This window comes from Amphiura filiformis, chromosome 6 (assembly GCF_039555335.1).
Source record: "Amphiura filiformis chromosome 6, Afil_fr2py, whole genome shotgun sequence".
In the NCBI taxonomy this organism is placed as follows: domain Eukaryota; kingdom Metazoa; phylum Echinodermata; class Ophiuroidea; order Amphilepidida; family Amphiuridae; genus Amphiura; species Amphiura filiformis.
The window spans coordinates 38092799-38111483 of NC_092633.1; the positions used below are offsets into that span (position 1 = coordinate 38092799).

Sequence of the window (18685 nt, forward strand, 5' to 3'; positions counted from 1 at the left end):
GGTGAACATTTATGTCTTGGTTGGTAATATTATGTTAACTCTTTTAGGGTTGAATGAGCTGATTAGCCCAATAATGTTCAAAATAAATTAACTCACAGAAGATGTTGTAAGAAGAGCCAATTTTAATTTAATCGACATCAACTATATTAAAACTATTTTTATTGGTATCATCAAAGTTGAAATCAATAATACTAATTAGTTATACTTTACTTTACTATCATTAAAAATCAAAAAGGATCAAAATCCATCCCATGTGTGTTCCTAAAATGGACCAAAGAACAAAAAGAAAAAGAAAATTTCTGCAAAAGTCAAGAACCCTTTGCTTCTGTTTCATTTCAAGAGAGGAGAGCTGTTCTTCTAAGGATTCACCACATGGAACAATTAGCTGAACCATTCTGGAGGGCATTAACAGGCCTGGGACTCTGTAAATCCAGTCGACACATAAAACAACTAAACCCAAAACGATTCTCCAAAGTACAATATCTCGATTTATTTGCCAAAAATAAGTGTACAATTCATTGTCCATTTCTGGATTATGTCATTTACTCTTAATTTAATTATCATACATTTTAACGTCAAAACGTGTTTTTGTAACACACAATATAAATAAAATATAAATAAATATGGGAAAATTGTGCAAGAATTAAATCTTATGAATATTCATTTCCTGGAATAAAAAGTGCAAAGTGATAAATCAATAAGGCGATATTCATGAACGCAAACGTTTGCCCATGCGCAATAGAAGACGCCGTCTTCTGGCCATACCCAGTTGTTTCTCTGCTTACACAGTGAAACGGAGGTAACGAAAATCACCCGGAATAATTTCCGGCTTTATATATTTGAACTCCGCAATGCGTTAGCGCTCTTGAATACACTACCTTATGTCACAGAAAGAACATGTTTTATCATGAATTAGAGAGATAACACAAAATTACTTGTCAATAACGTTTCAATACATATACAAGGTTTTTTGCTATGTTACATTGATGATCCCATCCATAAATACACGCTATTTTCTACACCCTAGTATAATTTCTGTTAATTAAGAACAGACAGATTAGTCAATTAACTAATTACAATTTTTCTATGAAGATGCAGATACCTAGTACTATTATGGAATGTCAGATGTCGGTCACTAAATATCAACATTATAATATGCTAATATTGGACTTTTCTCTCAAATCCATCTTGTTACTTTTAGCACAAATGATCAGCTAGATTTGTATCACAAACTAATAATGCTGTTTTTAGTGTCTCAGTTTCAGTCAGATTAAGCCACTTATGTGCCCTGTATTTTTAAGAATTTCTATTTGCGATAAAAAGTATGAAACAGGTTAAATAAAAATCTTGGCAAGCAAAAGAGAGACATGTGTTTTTTGATCGAACTATAGGTGGCGCTGCTGGTAAGTTGTATTCTTTGTTAGTAACATACACTTCATTTCATTCACATTTACATAAGTCAAAACATACAAGTTCCGCACTGTACAAGAAATCTGGAGAGTCAAAAAATTCGACGATACATGATCATCAGATGCAATTAACTGATATTTTAGCCAAACTGGCATTTAAAGTTTGACATCTAAAATAAGTTTATCCGAAGGCAAAAGGTGGTATTGAAAACCAAAACAACATACGTGTGATGGGCGTAATATAGGTTTACATTTAATTCACTCACTCACGTATAGGTACCTTATACATATCTAATGAAGTTATTTTACTCTTTATTAGTACTTAGACGCTAATTGTGTTGCTGTATCGAAACGTGGCTCATATAAAATGGAAGGGATATTATGATTTCAAACGTGATGTGAACGTATAGTAGCAGCCGACGGCTTTTATGTCAGAATCAATTAATACTTATATAACAGCAATTGAGCCTACATAGCATCGGCTGTCTCACTGATATGTCACGGAAGCTGACAAATGTTTAAAATGGCAGTGTTGCACAAAAGATAGGTATATTTTAGAAACTGTTTTAATTTGGCTTTTTTACGTAGAGATTTGTGCCTTGCTTTGAGTACTTTTCCATTCTAAGGTACAACAGCAAAAATCGGCCGCGCAGTACAGAGGTCGGCTTGGCGCTGTAGCCGCTTTGTCTATGAGCCACTTTTATTTGTGTTTTTCCGCCTAAGATTCAAGGAGAAGAAGCCACGGAAAATTGCATGTAACATTCGCGTCAGAAATACTTACACTCGAGATAGCAATTAACACTATTACCATGATTCCAAACAAATTCGTCGTTTTCGAGACACATTCAAACATACTTGGGCAAGGCCAGGTGGAAACCACTGTAGGCCCATAATAAAATATAATGCCATTGTGTTATCAGGTGAGAAAAAATCGATTGTTAGTTTATTTTGATATCATGACACAAATAGTGCCCAGTCCATTCTTTCACACACAATTTCCTTAAGGAAATACTTAATTATGTATATATATTGATAATGCAATCAGCATTTTGCTTCAAATTATGTGAAAGAAAAATAGAATAACCTATATTAAATTACCATTTCCCCATAGCTGCAGAAATGGAAATAAAAATAAAAATGAGTTTACAGATATAATAATACATGAAAATTCTTACATACTTACATACTTGTTAGCCCTGAATAATGATGTCAATAATTCTTTGGTTACATTTTGAATTGGAATCAAGCCACACCATATTCTTAAGTTTTTAATCATTGATCGATTTTGCGTCTTTTGACGAGCAAATAGATAAAATAGAGCGCCACCATGGGTTTTCTAATACCATGCCTGAAACACATGGTGATATAATGCGGTTATTTGTCAAGTACATTTTTTAAAAATTTTCTTAGTAATCAAATTTACAATTAACTAACATCCCTGGCAACGCTATAAAAATTATGGGATTATTTTTGCTAAATACTATGTGCATTCTACAAACAAATAAGCTAGCTTACATACGAATGTAGTTACTTCTGGAATATTAGGCAAATAGACTGCAGTCACGGTAATGCAATATATGACGTTTTAAATAGTCAGTAACGTCATTCCAGAATGAATCGTTTTTGCGTAACCTTCCAGATGTTTCTGCATTGATCAAAATATCTCCCAAATTTCAACCCTATTGAAATATTATACCTGTGAAATCGTTGAATTCCTAATCACGTAACAAGCAAATTGACTGCGTGCTTTGTGTTGATTGAATCTCCAGCAAGATTCTATTGTCCCACTATATTTACTTTATCTGCACATGAAATTATTATTATTTGTACTTTAATCTTCTTCAAAGTTTTCCTATTTTTTTCATAAAAATAAATGTTGATGTTCCCAGATTGCAATAAAGACTAGAATTGCAGCTGGTGTTTCTATTCTATTAATCGGTTCTCAGTGTTTCTTCTTGATTTAATCTATTATCTTCAGCTGCAGCTTCTTGCGTATCTCGTTTACCAAATGTGTAACTCGTGAGGGAGCTCAATTTAGCGCGTTTTTCGTCATCATTCTCATCCTCGAAGGCACCGTCCTCTTCTAAATCTTCCCGTTTACCAAATGTAAAAGCATTCATTCCCATCCGTTTACCAAAGCTGAAAGCGCCTAAAGCACTTGGATCACGACCTCGCTTACCAAAGCTAAATGCGCCAAGACTAGAAGGATCCATGCCGCGCTTACCAAAACTAAAAGCATGCAGATTGTCCATTTGTCCACGTTTGCCGAAAGTGAAAGCACTGTAGCCTGATGGATTCGTTCCTCGCTTGCCAAAGGTCAGCGCACTTAACGCACTAGGATCGCGTCGTTTACCAAAGCTAAAAGCAGAAAGCCCAGATGGATCACGCCGTTTTCCATAGGTAAATGCATCGAGTGCAGCTCGTTTTTCTGCTTCTTCATCTTCCATTAACTTATCATCAGACGACCGCTTCACAAGTTGACCACGTTTTCCAAAAGCAAATCCCGCTAACTTGACAGGTTTGGCTTGGGCCCCCGCCGATCTTCTTACAAGTTGACCATCTCTTTTACCAAATGCAAAACCGGACATTTTAACGGGAACGTTCATCGGAAGACCGCTTCCAGGCCGGTTATTGGCCTGTCGCTTACTCAGTGATTTTACAAGGTCCTCATCATTCTCATAATTACTTTTTAATATTTCTGCGATTTTATAGGCAAGTTCTTCAAGTTGTTCCTGATTATTATCTTGAATTTCCTGTGAACAGTAATGAAAAAAATACAAAAGATACGTTTAGAGGTAATAATTTCTAACCAAATGATTTCATTATAGTTAAAAATGTCAAAAAGAAGAACAAAGCCCGTGACAATGTTTATCATTCCTTTTAGCGGAAAGGTCGCAACGGACAACTCATAATTGGTAACCTCAACATTTGCGGGCTTGTCTGTTGATTCAGCTGTCTACAATACCATTGAGATCAAATACCGCAAACGTTTTAATATATTGGGTTTTTTTTTCAACAATATACTTTATTTTGATACACCCTGTATATGACCACTACGTGGTGGAAATATTTAAGTTTTCATCAATTGTTTTGAACAATTTTGTCTTTCTCTGGTTGTAAAAGCCTACAATAAGATGATAGTTTGCCCCACCTAAAACCTAAGCCTACAAGGCCTGCGTTAATCCCTAAACTTTGTGGTGATTCGTGTTTGAAAGAATTGCCATAATTTCCTTCCATTAACGTTGACCTGTTGATCGCTAGTCAACATAAAATCCTAGATACAAAAATCCTAAGGCAAGGTTGCATGGCTTTGCAGACTTTCCGTTGTGTATACCACTTGATTTCCTTACCCTTAGTTTTCTTTATCTGTGTGTTTATCTTTTTCACTTTACTCGATTCTTTCATTCTTCCTATCGGCAAAAGGAAACTCTCGGACAAATGCTTGTCCCGTTTGTATTGTCTTTTATATCCTGTTAGATTGTTGTTCTTGCAATTGAAAACAAAAATACACCTTCTTCAAAACTTGCTCAATGGATTGACTGTAAAGTATTCTGAGCATTTTGCTTTAAGCACACCGTATGTTTTTCTTGATAAAATGCACATCGCTTTGACTAAAGTCTGCAAAGCCACGTAACCTTGCCTTAGGATTTTTATCTAGGATTTTATGTTGACTAGCGATCAACAGGTCAACGTTAATGGAAGTTAATTAGGGCAATTCTTTCAAACACGAGTATCCACAAAGTTTAGGGGATTAAGGGAACTGGAATGAGCGTTTTGAGCGTTTCGACAGCATTTTTGTGGGACATGAGAGCACATCAGACCTATCGAATTGCATTCTGAATACGAAGAATGTCTTTCTGATATCAAATAATTTTCATTTATGAAATTCACGATATAATACAAATTTTATGACAAATTATTACAATTTGATATTTTTCACATTTTGGAGATATAACAGTCCCCGAAGTAAATGTTATAAATTTAATGATATAGTCTTAAAGTGTATGTAGCTGGGAGGAAAGGCCGACGATCAATTGAAAATCTTGACCTTTCATATTGAAGATATGGATATTTTTCCCAAAAAGACCTAATTTTTTTGTGTGTTTTGGGAAAAAAATCCATATCTTCAATACGAAAGGTCAAAATTTTCAATTGATCGTCGGTTTTTCATCCCACCTACATACACTTTATAAAGTTTACTTCGAGTACTGTTAAATATCAAAAATATCAATTTTAATGATTTCTTCGTATTCCACAATATGTATGTTCCACAATAATACTGTCCAAACGTTCATACCCCTTCCCTTAAGGCAGGCCCTGGATTTAGGTGAGGCAAACTATCCTCTTCAGTTGTGCAGGGTTTCACATCCAAAGAAGATAATATTATTCGAACAATTGATGAAGACTTGAATATCTCCACCCCTTTCTCACCAAGAGATCCTAATCATTTATCACTGTAATGGTCATACAATTTGTATCAAAATAAAGTTGAAAAATGCCAATAGATTGAAAAGTTTGCGGTATTTGGCTCCAATGCTATAGTTGACAGCTGAATCAACATCTTGTCCTCCCATAACTGTAAAATCACTGGCGTGTGACCATTAATAAGGACTCGGTGGCTATTTTTGAAATCCAAGTAAAAATGCAGTTGCGCGTTGCCTTTTCACGCCAGATTTGATTTTTTCACTCATATTTCTGCAAAATCATATTTCTGCAAAAAAGGATTGTGAAATACATTTACAAAGCTGCATTTTGCAGAAAACCCATTGAAATTGAACAAATAGTTTTCCAAAATTCCTTTGTTTGGCTATATCTCAAAATCAATATTTCCGACTTCCGACTGATTTTGCTTGATCACATCACATGTGCTATTATTTATTCATGTGGATCCTGATGCATGACTAACATCAGAAATTCCATGTAACATTGTAAAAAAAACAATAGACGACTCAATGTACTTTTGAGCTAGACAAAATTAGAAAATCAATATTTTTGTTGCAAGTATCTCTAAAAGAAATCCCCAAAACGAAATAGGGGAAAAATGCTAATTTGCATAAAACTAAAATGGCCGCGTATGCAGGGCGATTCTGGGTAACATGCATACCAATGTTTTCCTCTCATTATTATGATAGTTTGACATATCTCCGATGTACAGTTCTTGAGTTATAGGCATCAAGGTCAAATGTAAATTTTGGTCTCCACCATTGTCCACAGGGGTAAAAAAAATCAGAAAGGCTCCAAATTTGATCAAAGTGGTCTCAAATTGTTCTGCTTGGTAAAACATTTTGAACAAAATCGGAGCATTTTTGATTTGTTTACCCCTGTGGACAGTAGTGGAGACCAAAATTTCTCATACTGTATTCAATATTACCATACATGCAATTTAACTTTTACTAAGAATTAAAGGACTTCACGTCACACTGAGCAGTTTCAAGACAAAGAACATAAATGTCATCTGATTAAAAAAAAAATCAATTTCTGGACATACCCGTGAAGAAAAAATGATTCTAAGTTTCAAAATTTGATATCAACAATATTTATGCAAAGAAAGAATCAATAATGTATGACGCGGATGCTGTTTTCATTCATAACTTCACATGTTTCGTTTTATTGACACTGTATCTTCAGGAAGAAAACAATACCTTTCTTTTTAATCAATTGAATATAAGTCGTCACCGATCGATTCACCTACTTTGTCGAACCATTTTGATTTCGATAAACCTTGTACCGGCATGTTTTACAAACTACTATAAAGGCGCGCATTCCACATTCTGGTTGTCATTAAAATGACTATAATATGTCTATTTGTTCTTCAGTGTGACGTTTTACCTACGCATTATCCATACAACTGATGATTTCGAAATAAGTTTATTGGTTTAATTTCTGTCGGTTTCTTGTTCGCCTTTAATACCACAGTAGGGTCAGTCCATGTCAAAACAGACTGAGTGTACACCCACCCTCTTGGATTATGCTCTCCTTTGGCTCAGGGGTACCTTTCATGGACCCCTAGGTGAGGTCACAAGAAAAAAATTCAAATTCGATTTCGTTTCCGAATGGCGGGCCATCTAAGTTTGGCGACCTTGATCAAAATTGGGAATTTAAGGTGTCCAAATGACAAAGCGCTCTCTTTGAGAGGCATTTTCTTCTTAATTAAATCAGTTGTGACCCTCTTTTTGAATGTGGTCACTCACTGGCTGTGTCTGAAATGCCTAATGCCAAAAAAGATTGATTTCGGAATTTCGTTGGGATTTCAGAGGGGGTCAAAATCAGCACTTCATACTGTTCAATCAAATTATCTTTGATTTTGAAAGACCCATGATAATGCCACAGTGCACTTATAGGTCCTAATTATGTTCAGAATGGATTAACCATGTGCCAATGTCTATGAGCAATTCAAAAAGAGAAATTTCTAGACCCCCTACAGAATTTTAGGCCCCCTAAAGTGGTTCAGCCACAAATGGCGCTTAAAATCGGCAAATTTTGACACCTAATAACTTTAGGTGTACACCAGATATGAATTTCTAGTCTTTTGCATCTGAAAGAATGTAGTCTAATGTTACTAGGAACATAAGATTTGTTTTGTATTTTTGTGTTTTGATACTTTCAAAAGGTCGTTGACCTATGAACATTTTTCGTCATAGCGCCCTCCTGAAAGGTCTGAAACATAACAACCTATACATTTTTGGAAACCTCATAACCATACGAGTAATTTGATATATTACTTGACATAATTGGGAGCATTCTGAAAATTTGACCCCATAACCTGTACTTTGCATGTGCATCGTTGCCAGGAAGTGCATTTTTGACCCCCTTAAAAATCCATACAGAGGATTAGAAAGTAGTTTTTTCTTATTACTTGACTCAAGAGCAACTTGAAATATCAGGATAAATAATACAAATCGCTATAAAGTGATCAAAAATATAAAAAAATATCATACTAAAATTGGCATTTTGTACCGTATCCTGTATGCATGGTATGTTAGGCAAAAATGACTATTTTTGAAAGCGTCAACTTAATACTAAAACACAAAAATACAAAACAAATCTTATGTTCCTAATAACATTAAACTACATTCTTTCAGATGCAAAAGACTAGAAATTCATATCTGGTGTACACCTAAAGTTATTAGGGGTCAAAATTTGCCGACTTTAAGTGCCATTTGTGGCTGAACCACTTTAGGGGTGGCCTAAAATTCTGTAGGGGTCTAGAAATTTCTCTTTTTTTAATTGCTCATAGACATTGGCATATGGTTAATCCATTCTGAACATAATTAGGACCTATAAGTGCACTGTGACATTATCATGGGTCCTTCAAAATCAAGATAATTTGATTGAACAGTACGAAGTGCTGATTTTGAACCCCTCTGAAATCCCAACGAAATTCCGAAATCTATCTTTTTTGGCATTAGGTATTTCAGACACAGCCAGTGAGTGACCACATTCAAAAAGAGGATCACAACTGATTCAATTAAGAAGAAAGTGCCCTCAAAGAGAGCACTTTGTCATTTGGACCCCTTAAATTCACAATTTTGGTCGAGGTCGCCAAACTTTGATTGCCCGCCATTCGCAAACGAAATGGAATTTGAATTTTTTCTTGTGACCTCACCTAGGGATCCATGAAAGGTACCCCTGAGCCAAAGGAGAGCAAAATCCAAGAGGGTGGGTGTACACTCAATCTGTTTCGACATGGACTGACCCAGTAGTAAAATTATATGTTTAAAATCGGAAGAGTAAAATCTACCCGCCATATAACATTGTATGGAATATCGCTCTCGATAAACTGCTTTACCAGTTCACCTTTACCTTCAAGCAGTTGACACGAGTTTATGGTGTTTCTTCTGTAGCGCGTTATCTTTGCACCATATTCGCTTTATAGTGACGTCATCCTGACGTCATTTTTATCGATGGAAACTTGCTTTTAGCCGTTTCATGTGCTTTAGGCAAGAAAGACATTAGCAAGACGACGCGGTACCTTCCTAAAAATGTAGTATTGTAAAATTTCGTCATTTTCTACTTCATGTTATAGACTTGAATATCGGTCTGTTGGTGAGAACTTTTAAATTTACATGTAGATGCATCATAAGTAAGTATATTACAGAAATATTTACATCCAAAACGCTTTTATTCAGCCTATTCCACTATAAAGGCTTTTGTTTTTCTTTTGGAAAATGCAATAATATCATATGTAAATATGAAATGCAAATGAATATGATTTTCTTGCCGTACGGGTTATATTTTCTCGTTTTATAAGTATTACGATATGATCGTTTAAGATAGAGCGGAGCCAACTTTTGTAACTGTATGGTTGCATTGATAAAATGTGCCTCGGCTGTTACATTTCATCACTTGGTCGGAAAAATACGTTTGAAATTTCATCTGATTTTGTTAGTTCAAATTAAAAGTGTGTTACCATGACAATGATACAAGATCAATAATGGCGCGTTTGTAATGTGTTACTGGAGAGAGTACAGTCACGGTGTCGACCCTACTTTCATGAAATTGTGCTTCAATTATGCCAACAACGAGAAAGTCATCAAGATTAGATTACCAACGCAGCAACATGCCGAATTACCATGTTGAGCAATTTAGATCAAATTTTTGAGACTAAATTTGACGTTAACTTCTCAGCGAACAACGTAATGCAATTGAACAATCTTGTTTATTTCATCATTTTGTTTCATTTTGTATCATATAAATTGTTAAGTATTAATTTTTGGAAACGCGTATATCAGACGCCGTATCAGTCTCATGTATACGAATTGTTTAACTTTCAATACATTCTCTCTCACCCAAAGACTCCTTCTGGTTTTTTTGTTAAACCCAAGAAACACTGGAAATTGTCAAAAGTGGTAATGGCAAAATGTCAGTCATGTAACCAATATTTTTACATTTTTTGCAAATTGCAAAGACATTATTATTTTGTAGTATTTAATTTCGAGTATTATCACATAATCCGATCACCTACTCCTCCTATAGACGAATCCAATTTCACGCATTCCTACACCTCAATGGCAGCCATAGCCCGCTACGGGGACCCAGCTATCTCACCTAAATGTGAAATGATGCGGCCTTGAAGGGTATTTTAAACTGCATTCTATCACCCGTGTTACACGTAGACAAAAGAATGATGACAGTTTACAACACAAAAGAATCTAACATCGAATTTTAAGCGGGTTTAATCCACCCAATTGGGCACTCACAACACCTGTTTGGTGCATGCGGGGAACCAATAATGGCCGACCAAATCCTGACCATGACTTGGCTCGTTGGATTCGTCTATAGATGTATGATTACCAACCCACCCGCTGTTCCCACATTATTCCCGCCAAATTACTTACATCCCCGGATACATCTCCGGATGATATTGATGCATAACAGCAAAGGGTTGCAAAGAGTAGTACTACATTCCGTACTCGCGCCATCTCTACAGGAAAATAGAAAAAAAAGAAGAAATGTTATTATCGTTAGCAAAAGGCCACCAGTAAGAGGCAACTATGAAGAGAGGTAAAGAAAACACGTCAATGTTTTTAAACAAATATGGTTCATAACTTGCCATTTCTGTAAGAAAAGACACGAAATGACGAATACACGTCAGTATAATGGATTTATGTTGCAATTTTGATCTGGGGTGCGAGAATTTGTCTCTCCAAATAGCGTTACATTAAGGTTAGCAACTATTATAAACTGTTGTCATTTGGAAGTTCACAGCATCTTGCGAATGGTAGTGAGCTTTGGCAAAAATTGCATTGATCATTTCATAGCGAGTGTGTAGAAGATATACTTTTGTAGGTCCTGTGGTTCTTGAGTTATGTTGTAAAGAGGGCTGAAACAACAGCACCTTTGTAAAACGTACATAACGCATTAACAACAATAAATCAAGCACGTTTTCAAAGTATATGATTTGTACAATGAACTTGTGCAAACATCAAAGTGATATTTTTCAATAATATATTGATTTAGATAATAATTTTTTTTGGCTGATGCGACCAACAATACCTTGTCTACCTTTAAGCCAATGATAACTGGACCAATCACAGATAACGCTTCGGTCAACATCTTTTGAATGAATTATTACCTATCTATGCCCAAAGTGTTACAGAAATACAAAGTATATACTATATTCGTTGCTGTTATCAGTGATAAATCTGTGTCCATCCGCATTGACGAATCAGTAGAGACTTTCTCATTATAGTAAGGAATGAAATGGGAGTGTGGGCCACTTACAATAAGGTATGTCCTCTCCTTCAGGCAATAGAAACATGATATCACAGACAAAATCAAAACAACAACAAATCAAAATCACAGCGAGATATTATGTTTCCTATAATATCACAATTACGTTGCTTCAGAGTTACAATATTCGATCTCCATTTATCTACATTCTACTCGCTCGTGGGAGTATTTGTTACTTGGTGCTATTGTTATAACTGATAAAAAAGAACGCTTATACAAAATAAAAAACAGTCCTATACATCGAAAAGGATCGGTTTTCTTCAAGAATTTTGAATGATAGTTTGCTTTTTAAAGTACATTTGAATAAATATACGCTTTTTTCTAATGTATGGCCAACATATCTAATATGTCGAACTCTAAAAGGCATAAAATAATGTATTTGTGATATATGTAGTTTCAGCATTGTTCCACAATCTAGTATTAAAAACAGAATTTATGAATATTGTCATACATTTTAACCATATTATTGGTTTTTTTAAAGAGCCCGAGGGGCCAATTTGAAAAAAGTTAAATATTGGGGATTGACGTGATCTTGTTGTAAACAATATGAAAATACTCTTGTCAGAGTCATCAGTAGACAAGGGGCGGTCTACATGTCTCATTCTTAGGTACTTTGTCCTGAAGAAGTCAGAGTTACTCCTGACGAAAGCTTGACAGTTCTAAACTTGTCCGACGGCGAACCCGCTAAAAACCCACTAATTGTTATGAATTCCCGTCGTAAAAGCCTCTCCCACAATATGAAAATATGATTCGTGCCACGTTGAGTCACACACTAAGCTATGGTAATTCGCAGAAAAATAATAAAAAAATCTTTCAAACTAAGTCCGGTTTCACCTGGCCGGGCCCGCAAGCAGTATACACTGCCATTTGCTTTAGTATAATTGTAGCATCTTGATTTCAAAGCAAATACATTTCGCTATTTTTTAATGCTGATTGTTGCATGTGTGAAGGGCATGTAAGTAAGTAAATTGTATGATCACGACACGTGGCTGAGTAAAATAATGCATTTGGACACCGACCATGCCTCTGGCTAGTGTTCACTTTAAATTGATTGCCATTCGACAGTGCTGCTGTTGCTACTACTTATCTTCCCGAGTACTCATTAATGCAACATTGTCAGCAATATAAGAATTGGACATCACCATCCGGTCAGTAAATATATTTTTACAGGGATATAAAATTGAGTTTCCCGTTTTTTAGTAAAGCGTAAGATATTTTGAAGTATTTTGCCCACATGAGCAAGGAATTGTGCATTTACCGCATACGTATGGTAATGTATCTTAGTTAGCAGGGGTAAGCAAATTAAAAAATCAAGCAAATCAGTCTAAGTTTTTCATATTATTTTAAGGTTAATAATCTGTTTTGAAATGACTTGGTATGGTTGTGTGCTTGAATAATATGCATGATATGGGTGAACTATTATTGCCTGAATTCAATCTTTCGGGATATTGTGTGAATATGTAATGACATCATAATGGATCTTAATAACTCTGCATCACATTTACTGCTGTTTTATTAAACACTCTCTTAGAAAATTGATTTCTCTCAAGGAAATTAACTCAAAAGTCAAGTGGATAGAGTTTAATATGCATCTGTTTTACGTGATTTTGTCAGAATTTTTGCCTTTCTTGCAGACAATTTTAACTGTACATTTTAAATGAAGATCGAATTATTGATCACACAACAGTAACACCATAATTTTTTGTTTAATATAGCAACTCTGGGTATAGCAACCATGAATCTCTGCATCTTGATTTCAAACCTAAGATTTCCCGTTCATTCATGTAAGTTAAAGATGAAGCCTCACTTTTGGTCTAAGTTTCTTAGGGAATTAGTCAAGGTTAAAATGTATCCATGTAAATTCTGTTCTGTCTGTCATCAAAGTAACAGGTGTAAGTCAGTTCTTCTGTGGAGAACTGGCCAAGCAGGGCTTCCTGTTTAATTGTACATGTTTCATAATACGTTTAAGGTAAATGATCTGCTTTGAATGGACGGGTTGTATGTGGTTGGATAATATGCATGGTATGGTTGAACTATCATTTTTTGGATTCCGATCTTACTGGATATTGTCGATATTGTGTGAATATGTAATAACATCGGTAAATAATGGATCTTTATAACTCTGCATCACATTTACTGCTCACGGTTTTTCTATTGCACGAGTATTAATAAAAGAAGAATCACTTTCTTATTAAATTTCTTTCTTTCAAAGTACTTAAAAGTCATGTGGATAGAGTTTAATATGCATCTGTTGACGTTTTACGCAAATTTGTCTTTTGCCTATCTTTCAAACAATTTTAACGGTACATTTTAAAGATCGAATTATTGATCACACAACAGTAACACCGTCTTTCCTTGTTTAATATAGCAACTCTGGGTATAGCAACCATGAATTCCTGCATCTTGATTTCAAACCTAAGATTTCGCGTCCATTCATTATGTAAGTTAATTGTACATATCTATGATAATGATCACTTTACGTTGTTGGTTAATGATGCAGTTGGACACTGACTATGCCTCTAGCTGGTGTTCACTTTAAATCGATTGCCGTCATACAGTGCCGCTGTTACTACTACTTGTCTTCCTGAGTACTCAATAGTGGAACATTGTCAGCAATATAAGAAGTGGACATCATCATCCGGTCAGTAAATATATATATACGAGTATATAAAGTTGAGTCTCCCGTTGTTTAGTAAAGCGTAAGTATTTTACCCACATGAACAAGGAATTGTGCATTTACCGCATACGTATGTTAATGTATCTTAGCTAGCAGGGGTGAACTTTATAAATTAAACAACCCTAAGCAAACAAGCAAATCAGTCCAAGTTTTACATAATAAGTTTAAGTTAAAATGATCTGTTTTGAAATGGCTAGGTATGGCTGAATAATATGCATGATATGAGGGAACTATTATTGTTTGGATTACCTGAACTTATTGGATATATTAATGACATCGGCAAATAATGCCAGTTAATCATTGCCACTTAGCCTTAGATAGCAGCAATAAAAGAAAAAAAAATAAAACGGTAATGTTTAGCCGGTACCTTTTAATTTTACGAGCTCTCGCGTAACGCGGAGCCGCGCTTGCGTTCACGTATACGCTACAGTAAAAGTGTGGATTCATCACGGATTAACAAGGGTCGCTCCTGTACAAAGGTATAGGAAGAGTTGTTGAATATAGAATAGCGTACAAAGAGCTTGGCGCACCACCTACGCGAATTGCACTATGCGTATTGTTTGACTCTGTTAATTTACGCAGGCGTAAGATAGGACTTTATTGACGCGCGCAGTAATAAAAACCGATTAATTATCGTCTATTACAAGCTGATCATAGTATAACTCTTTATCACATTTACTCTTCACCTTTTTTCTATTTCAAGGGTATGAATAAAAGAAGAAACCCTTTGTTAGATCATTTATTTCTCTCAAAGGAAATGAACTCAAGAATCAAGTGGATAAAGTTTAATACGCATTTGTGATATTTTACGTGAATTTTTCACAACTAGCAGTCACCCGTCTTTCGCGGTCACCGTCTTTCGCGGTCACTGTTTTTTGAGGTACTGATATTTTATATAATTTTTTTAATGTTCTATTTAATGTGATTAGTGAGGTGAGAGGATGTTGTCATTTAGAATTACAATTGAGAAGGTCAGGTGCAATTTCAATGTTTGAATTGTTGTTTTTTTACCTTGGGGTACGTGTGCCTTTCTTGGAGACAATTTTAACGGTACATTTTGTATTGATGGAATTAGTGATCGCGCATGAGCCCATCACAGCTCAATAACACTGTCAATTCTGGATTAATATAGCAACCACGAATCTCTGCATCTTGATTTCAAAACTAAGAAAGTTCGTGTATGGTTAATGCTGCTTGTTACAGATGGGAAGGACGGGCATGTAAGTGAGTAAATTGTATATCTGTGATATGATCACTACACGTGGTTGGTTAATAATGCAGTTGGACACCGACCCATGCCTCTGGCTAGTGTTCATTTTAAATTGATTGCCATCCGACAGTGCTGTTGTTGCTACTCCTTACATGACTTATACCTGAGGAGTAGGCTAATATTAGTGGTGCATTGTTAAACCCAATGTAATCAGTGGTCATCTCTGATCATACGAGTCGTCTTTACAGACATAGGTTGCACTGTTGAGTGTTCATCTCTTCAGCCAACCCATTAGTATTGTACTCACAATACCAAGAGGAATCGCTAGTAGAAATATGCGTCTTAGTAAAAATGGGTCAAATACATGGGTGAAATACAAATCAGGCCAAATTATTGTCATAATTTTTCAATGAATGGTTAATAATAGAATTATAACAACTAGGATTGCATGATGTTAAAGGGGTACTACACCCCTGGTCAATTTTGTGCTTATTATTGCATTTTTCTCAAAAATTATAGCGCATTGGTGACAAGTAAGATATGTATATTATAGGGACAAGGACTACAACTACTGCACTGGAAATTCAGCAATTCAAGGCAAGTAGTTATTGATTTATTGATAAAATATTGGTTTTCCCTCATTTTTGACTGTTGAACTGTTGTCCGTGCTGAAATAAAATTTCCAGTGCAGTAGTTGTAGTCCTTGTCCTTATAATATACATATCGTACTTGTCACCAATGCGCTATAATTTTTGAGAAAAATCCAAAAATAGGCACAAAATTGGGTAGAGGTGTAGTACCCGCTTAAGTTATATTGAGTGACTGATACGACATGCCATCGGTAAGTACCATTGAATTACTTCAACATCCTCCATCACATTTACTGCTTTACATGTTTTCTCCATTACTAGTAATAAAAAAGAAACATGTTCTTAATAATTCTGGATAAAAGGCCAAGTGTAAAATACTGCTCGTAAACGAATAGACACTGAAAAGTTTGCATGTCGGTGACGAAATTCCGCTGATCACATTTGTACAGGTTTCCTCAAGTGCACCCACTTATGACAATATCAAACAGTAGCAGAATATCACCTGTTCTGTCAAGATGTTTATATATTGCAGACATATTCAGTCCAAGGCTGATAAGGAGATCGAGATGGGTTGATATTAGTTTTATAAATTGATGAATCCAACGTGACAAATGAGCTATTTCAGAAAATAATGACACATCGGTAAAACGACATTAGATGGGTAAGAGGTGCGCATAGGATGGGGTCTTTAGTGGAAATTTCATTTGAATGAACACAGCTGTCAACAGCGTGATTAACAACCGCGCGTGCGTGACGCGGAAGTGAATCCAACTATGCCAACTCACTTGTGATTGGTTAGTATTTTCATTAAGTATCCAAGGTCATGCGTTCGCGTTGTATTTTGAAATACGCATAGATACGATCACAGTCGAATCGTGTACAGTTGTTGGCAGCTGTGTTCATTCAAATTAAATTTCTACTATAATGCCCTGTGGAAAGAATTATGGATTTTGAAATAACCTTATGGAGACACACAGCCTTGCGGAGACACAAAACTAATTGTTCCATAAGGAAATATTCAACATAGTACATCAAAAATAGCTGTAAAGCGATTGCAGCAATAACATAAAGGTATCCAGTGGGTATATTACCCTGTGGAGTGTTAAGTCTTCTTAAACATTTGTAAGGTTTGTGGTCCCATTTGGGTATGCCCTGTGGAGCTAATTATGGATTCTTGTACAACCTTGAGACACACATTAATCCGTAAGGAACAAACAGTGTGTTTGGTGAATATGTGAATGATCAATGTGTAGATATAAATAGGGGATTTGCCATTTGGTCTAATACCATTTGGTCTAATATCCATTTCGTCTACATCCATGTCGTCTAAACCCATTAGGTCTATATGCACTACGTCCAATAATCATTTGGTCCTTTAACCATTTGGTCCGATACCCATTTGGTCCGATAACCATTTAGTCTAATAACCAATAAGTCTAAAATCATTTAGTCTAACAACCATTTAGTCTAATACTCATTTGGTCTATAACCAATAGGTCTAATAGCCATTTGGTCTAATACCCATTTGGTCTACACACCATTTAGTCTTACAAGCATTTAGTTTATTAATAAATAGACGAACTGGTATTAGACTAACTGGTTATTAGACCATACGAATATTAGACCTAACGGTTATTAGATCAAACGGTTATTAGACCGAATGGTTATTAAAGAAATATTAGACCAAATGGTTATTAGACTATATGGTTAGTAGACATACTGGTTATTAGACCAAACAATATTAGACTAAATGGGCATTAGACTATATGATTATTAGACTAAGTGGCAATTAGACTTTCTGGTAATAGACCAATTGAATATAGACTAAACGGGAATTAGACGAAATGGTATTAGACCAAATGGCAATAGACCTATAATTATACATTATCTTCGTCAGGTAAAATAGGCATTTTTGTGGGTTTTAAACATAGCTATAATTTGGAAAGGGGAATTTGGTGCATAACTTAGCCATCTTTTAAATGCAACTAATTAATGGAACAGTCCAATGGCATTTATATCGTACCCTGACAAAATATAACATGTTTCAAGTTTCTCCTCTGTAGATGACATATGTTCACATTGGTAAATTAGTGAGATAAGTCGTTTTGCAGAAACGAGCGTACATCTGGAAAGTTGAATCAATGAGCAATTGTGAAGCAATCACACAAAACAGAGTCCTTTACCGGGGAAATCATTTGTTGTTATTGTTCAGGGCAAAATAAATTTGATATGCTATTCCACAGTTCTTGAGTTATGAATATGTTTGTATTGCTGTAAAGGATGAAAAACATACACACAATGAACACTTTTCTCGTTCACATATCAAATTAAATAGTTGACATCGGCCTCATTTTACTGGACCTCTTCACTATATTTCAGTTAAGTATTCAAAAATTCAAATAGACTGATGTGTCTTTCGCTGTAAAATGCACTATTTCAACCTTACATCAACCCGCCAGACAGTGTCCTTGTTTATTGCAGAGGCTTGAGAAATCTTGTCCACGACAAAGACAAGTTATCAACTGCTGTTCGTGAGACATGTAACAATGGCTGTTACACACCCTTA

General features: G+C 35.4%; 1 protein-coding gene across 1 annotated transcript in view; it reads right to left on the bottom strand.

The window, feature by feature from the left end:
* Positions 1 to 465: 465 nt before the first annotated feature.
* The window catches only part of LOC140155391 (uncharacterized), a 105429-nt gene continuing 87209 nt past the window's right edge, over positions 466 to 18685 (bottom strand). Inside the window, exons 2-3 of the mRNA XM_072178220.1 lie at positions 10748 to 10833; positions 466 to 4162 (exon numbers count right to left, since the gene is read on the bottom strand). Of these exons, the coding sequence (XP_072034321.1) occupies positions 3341 to 4162; positions 10748 to 10831 (906 nt within the window). The 5' untranslated portion in view covers positions 10832 to 10833 and the 3' untranslated portion in view covers positions 466 to 3340. The remainder of the gene's footprint in view (positions 4163 to 10747; positions 10834 to 18685) is intronic.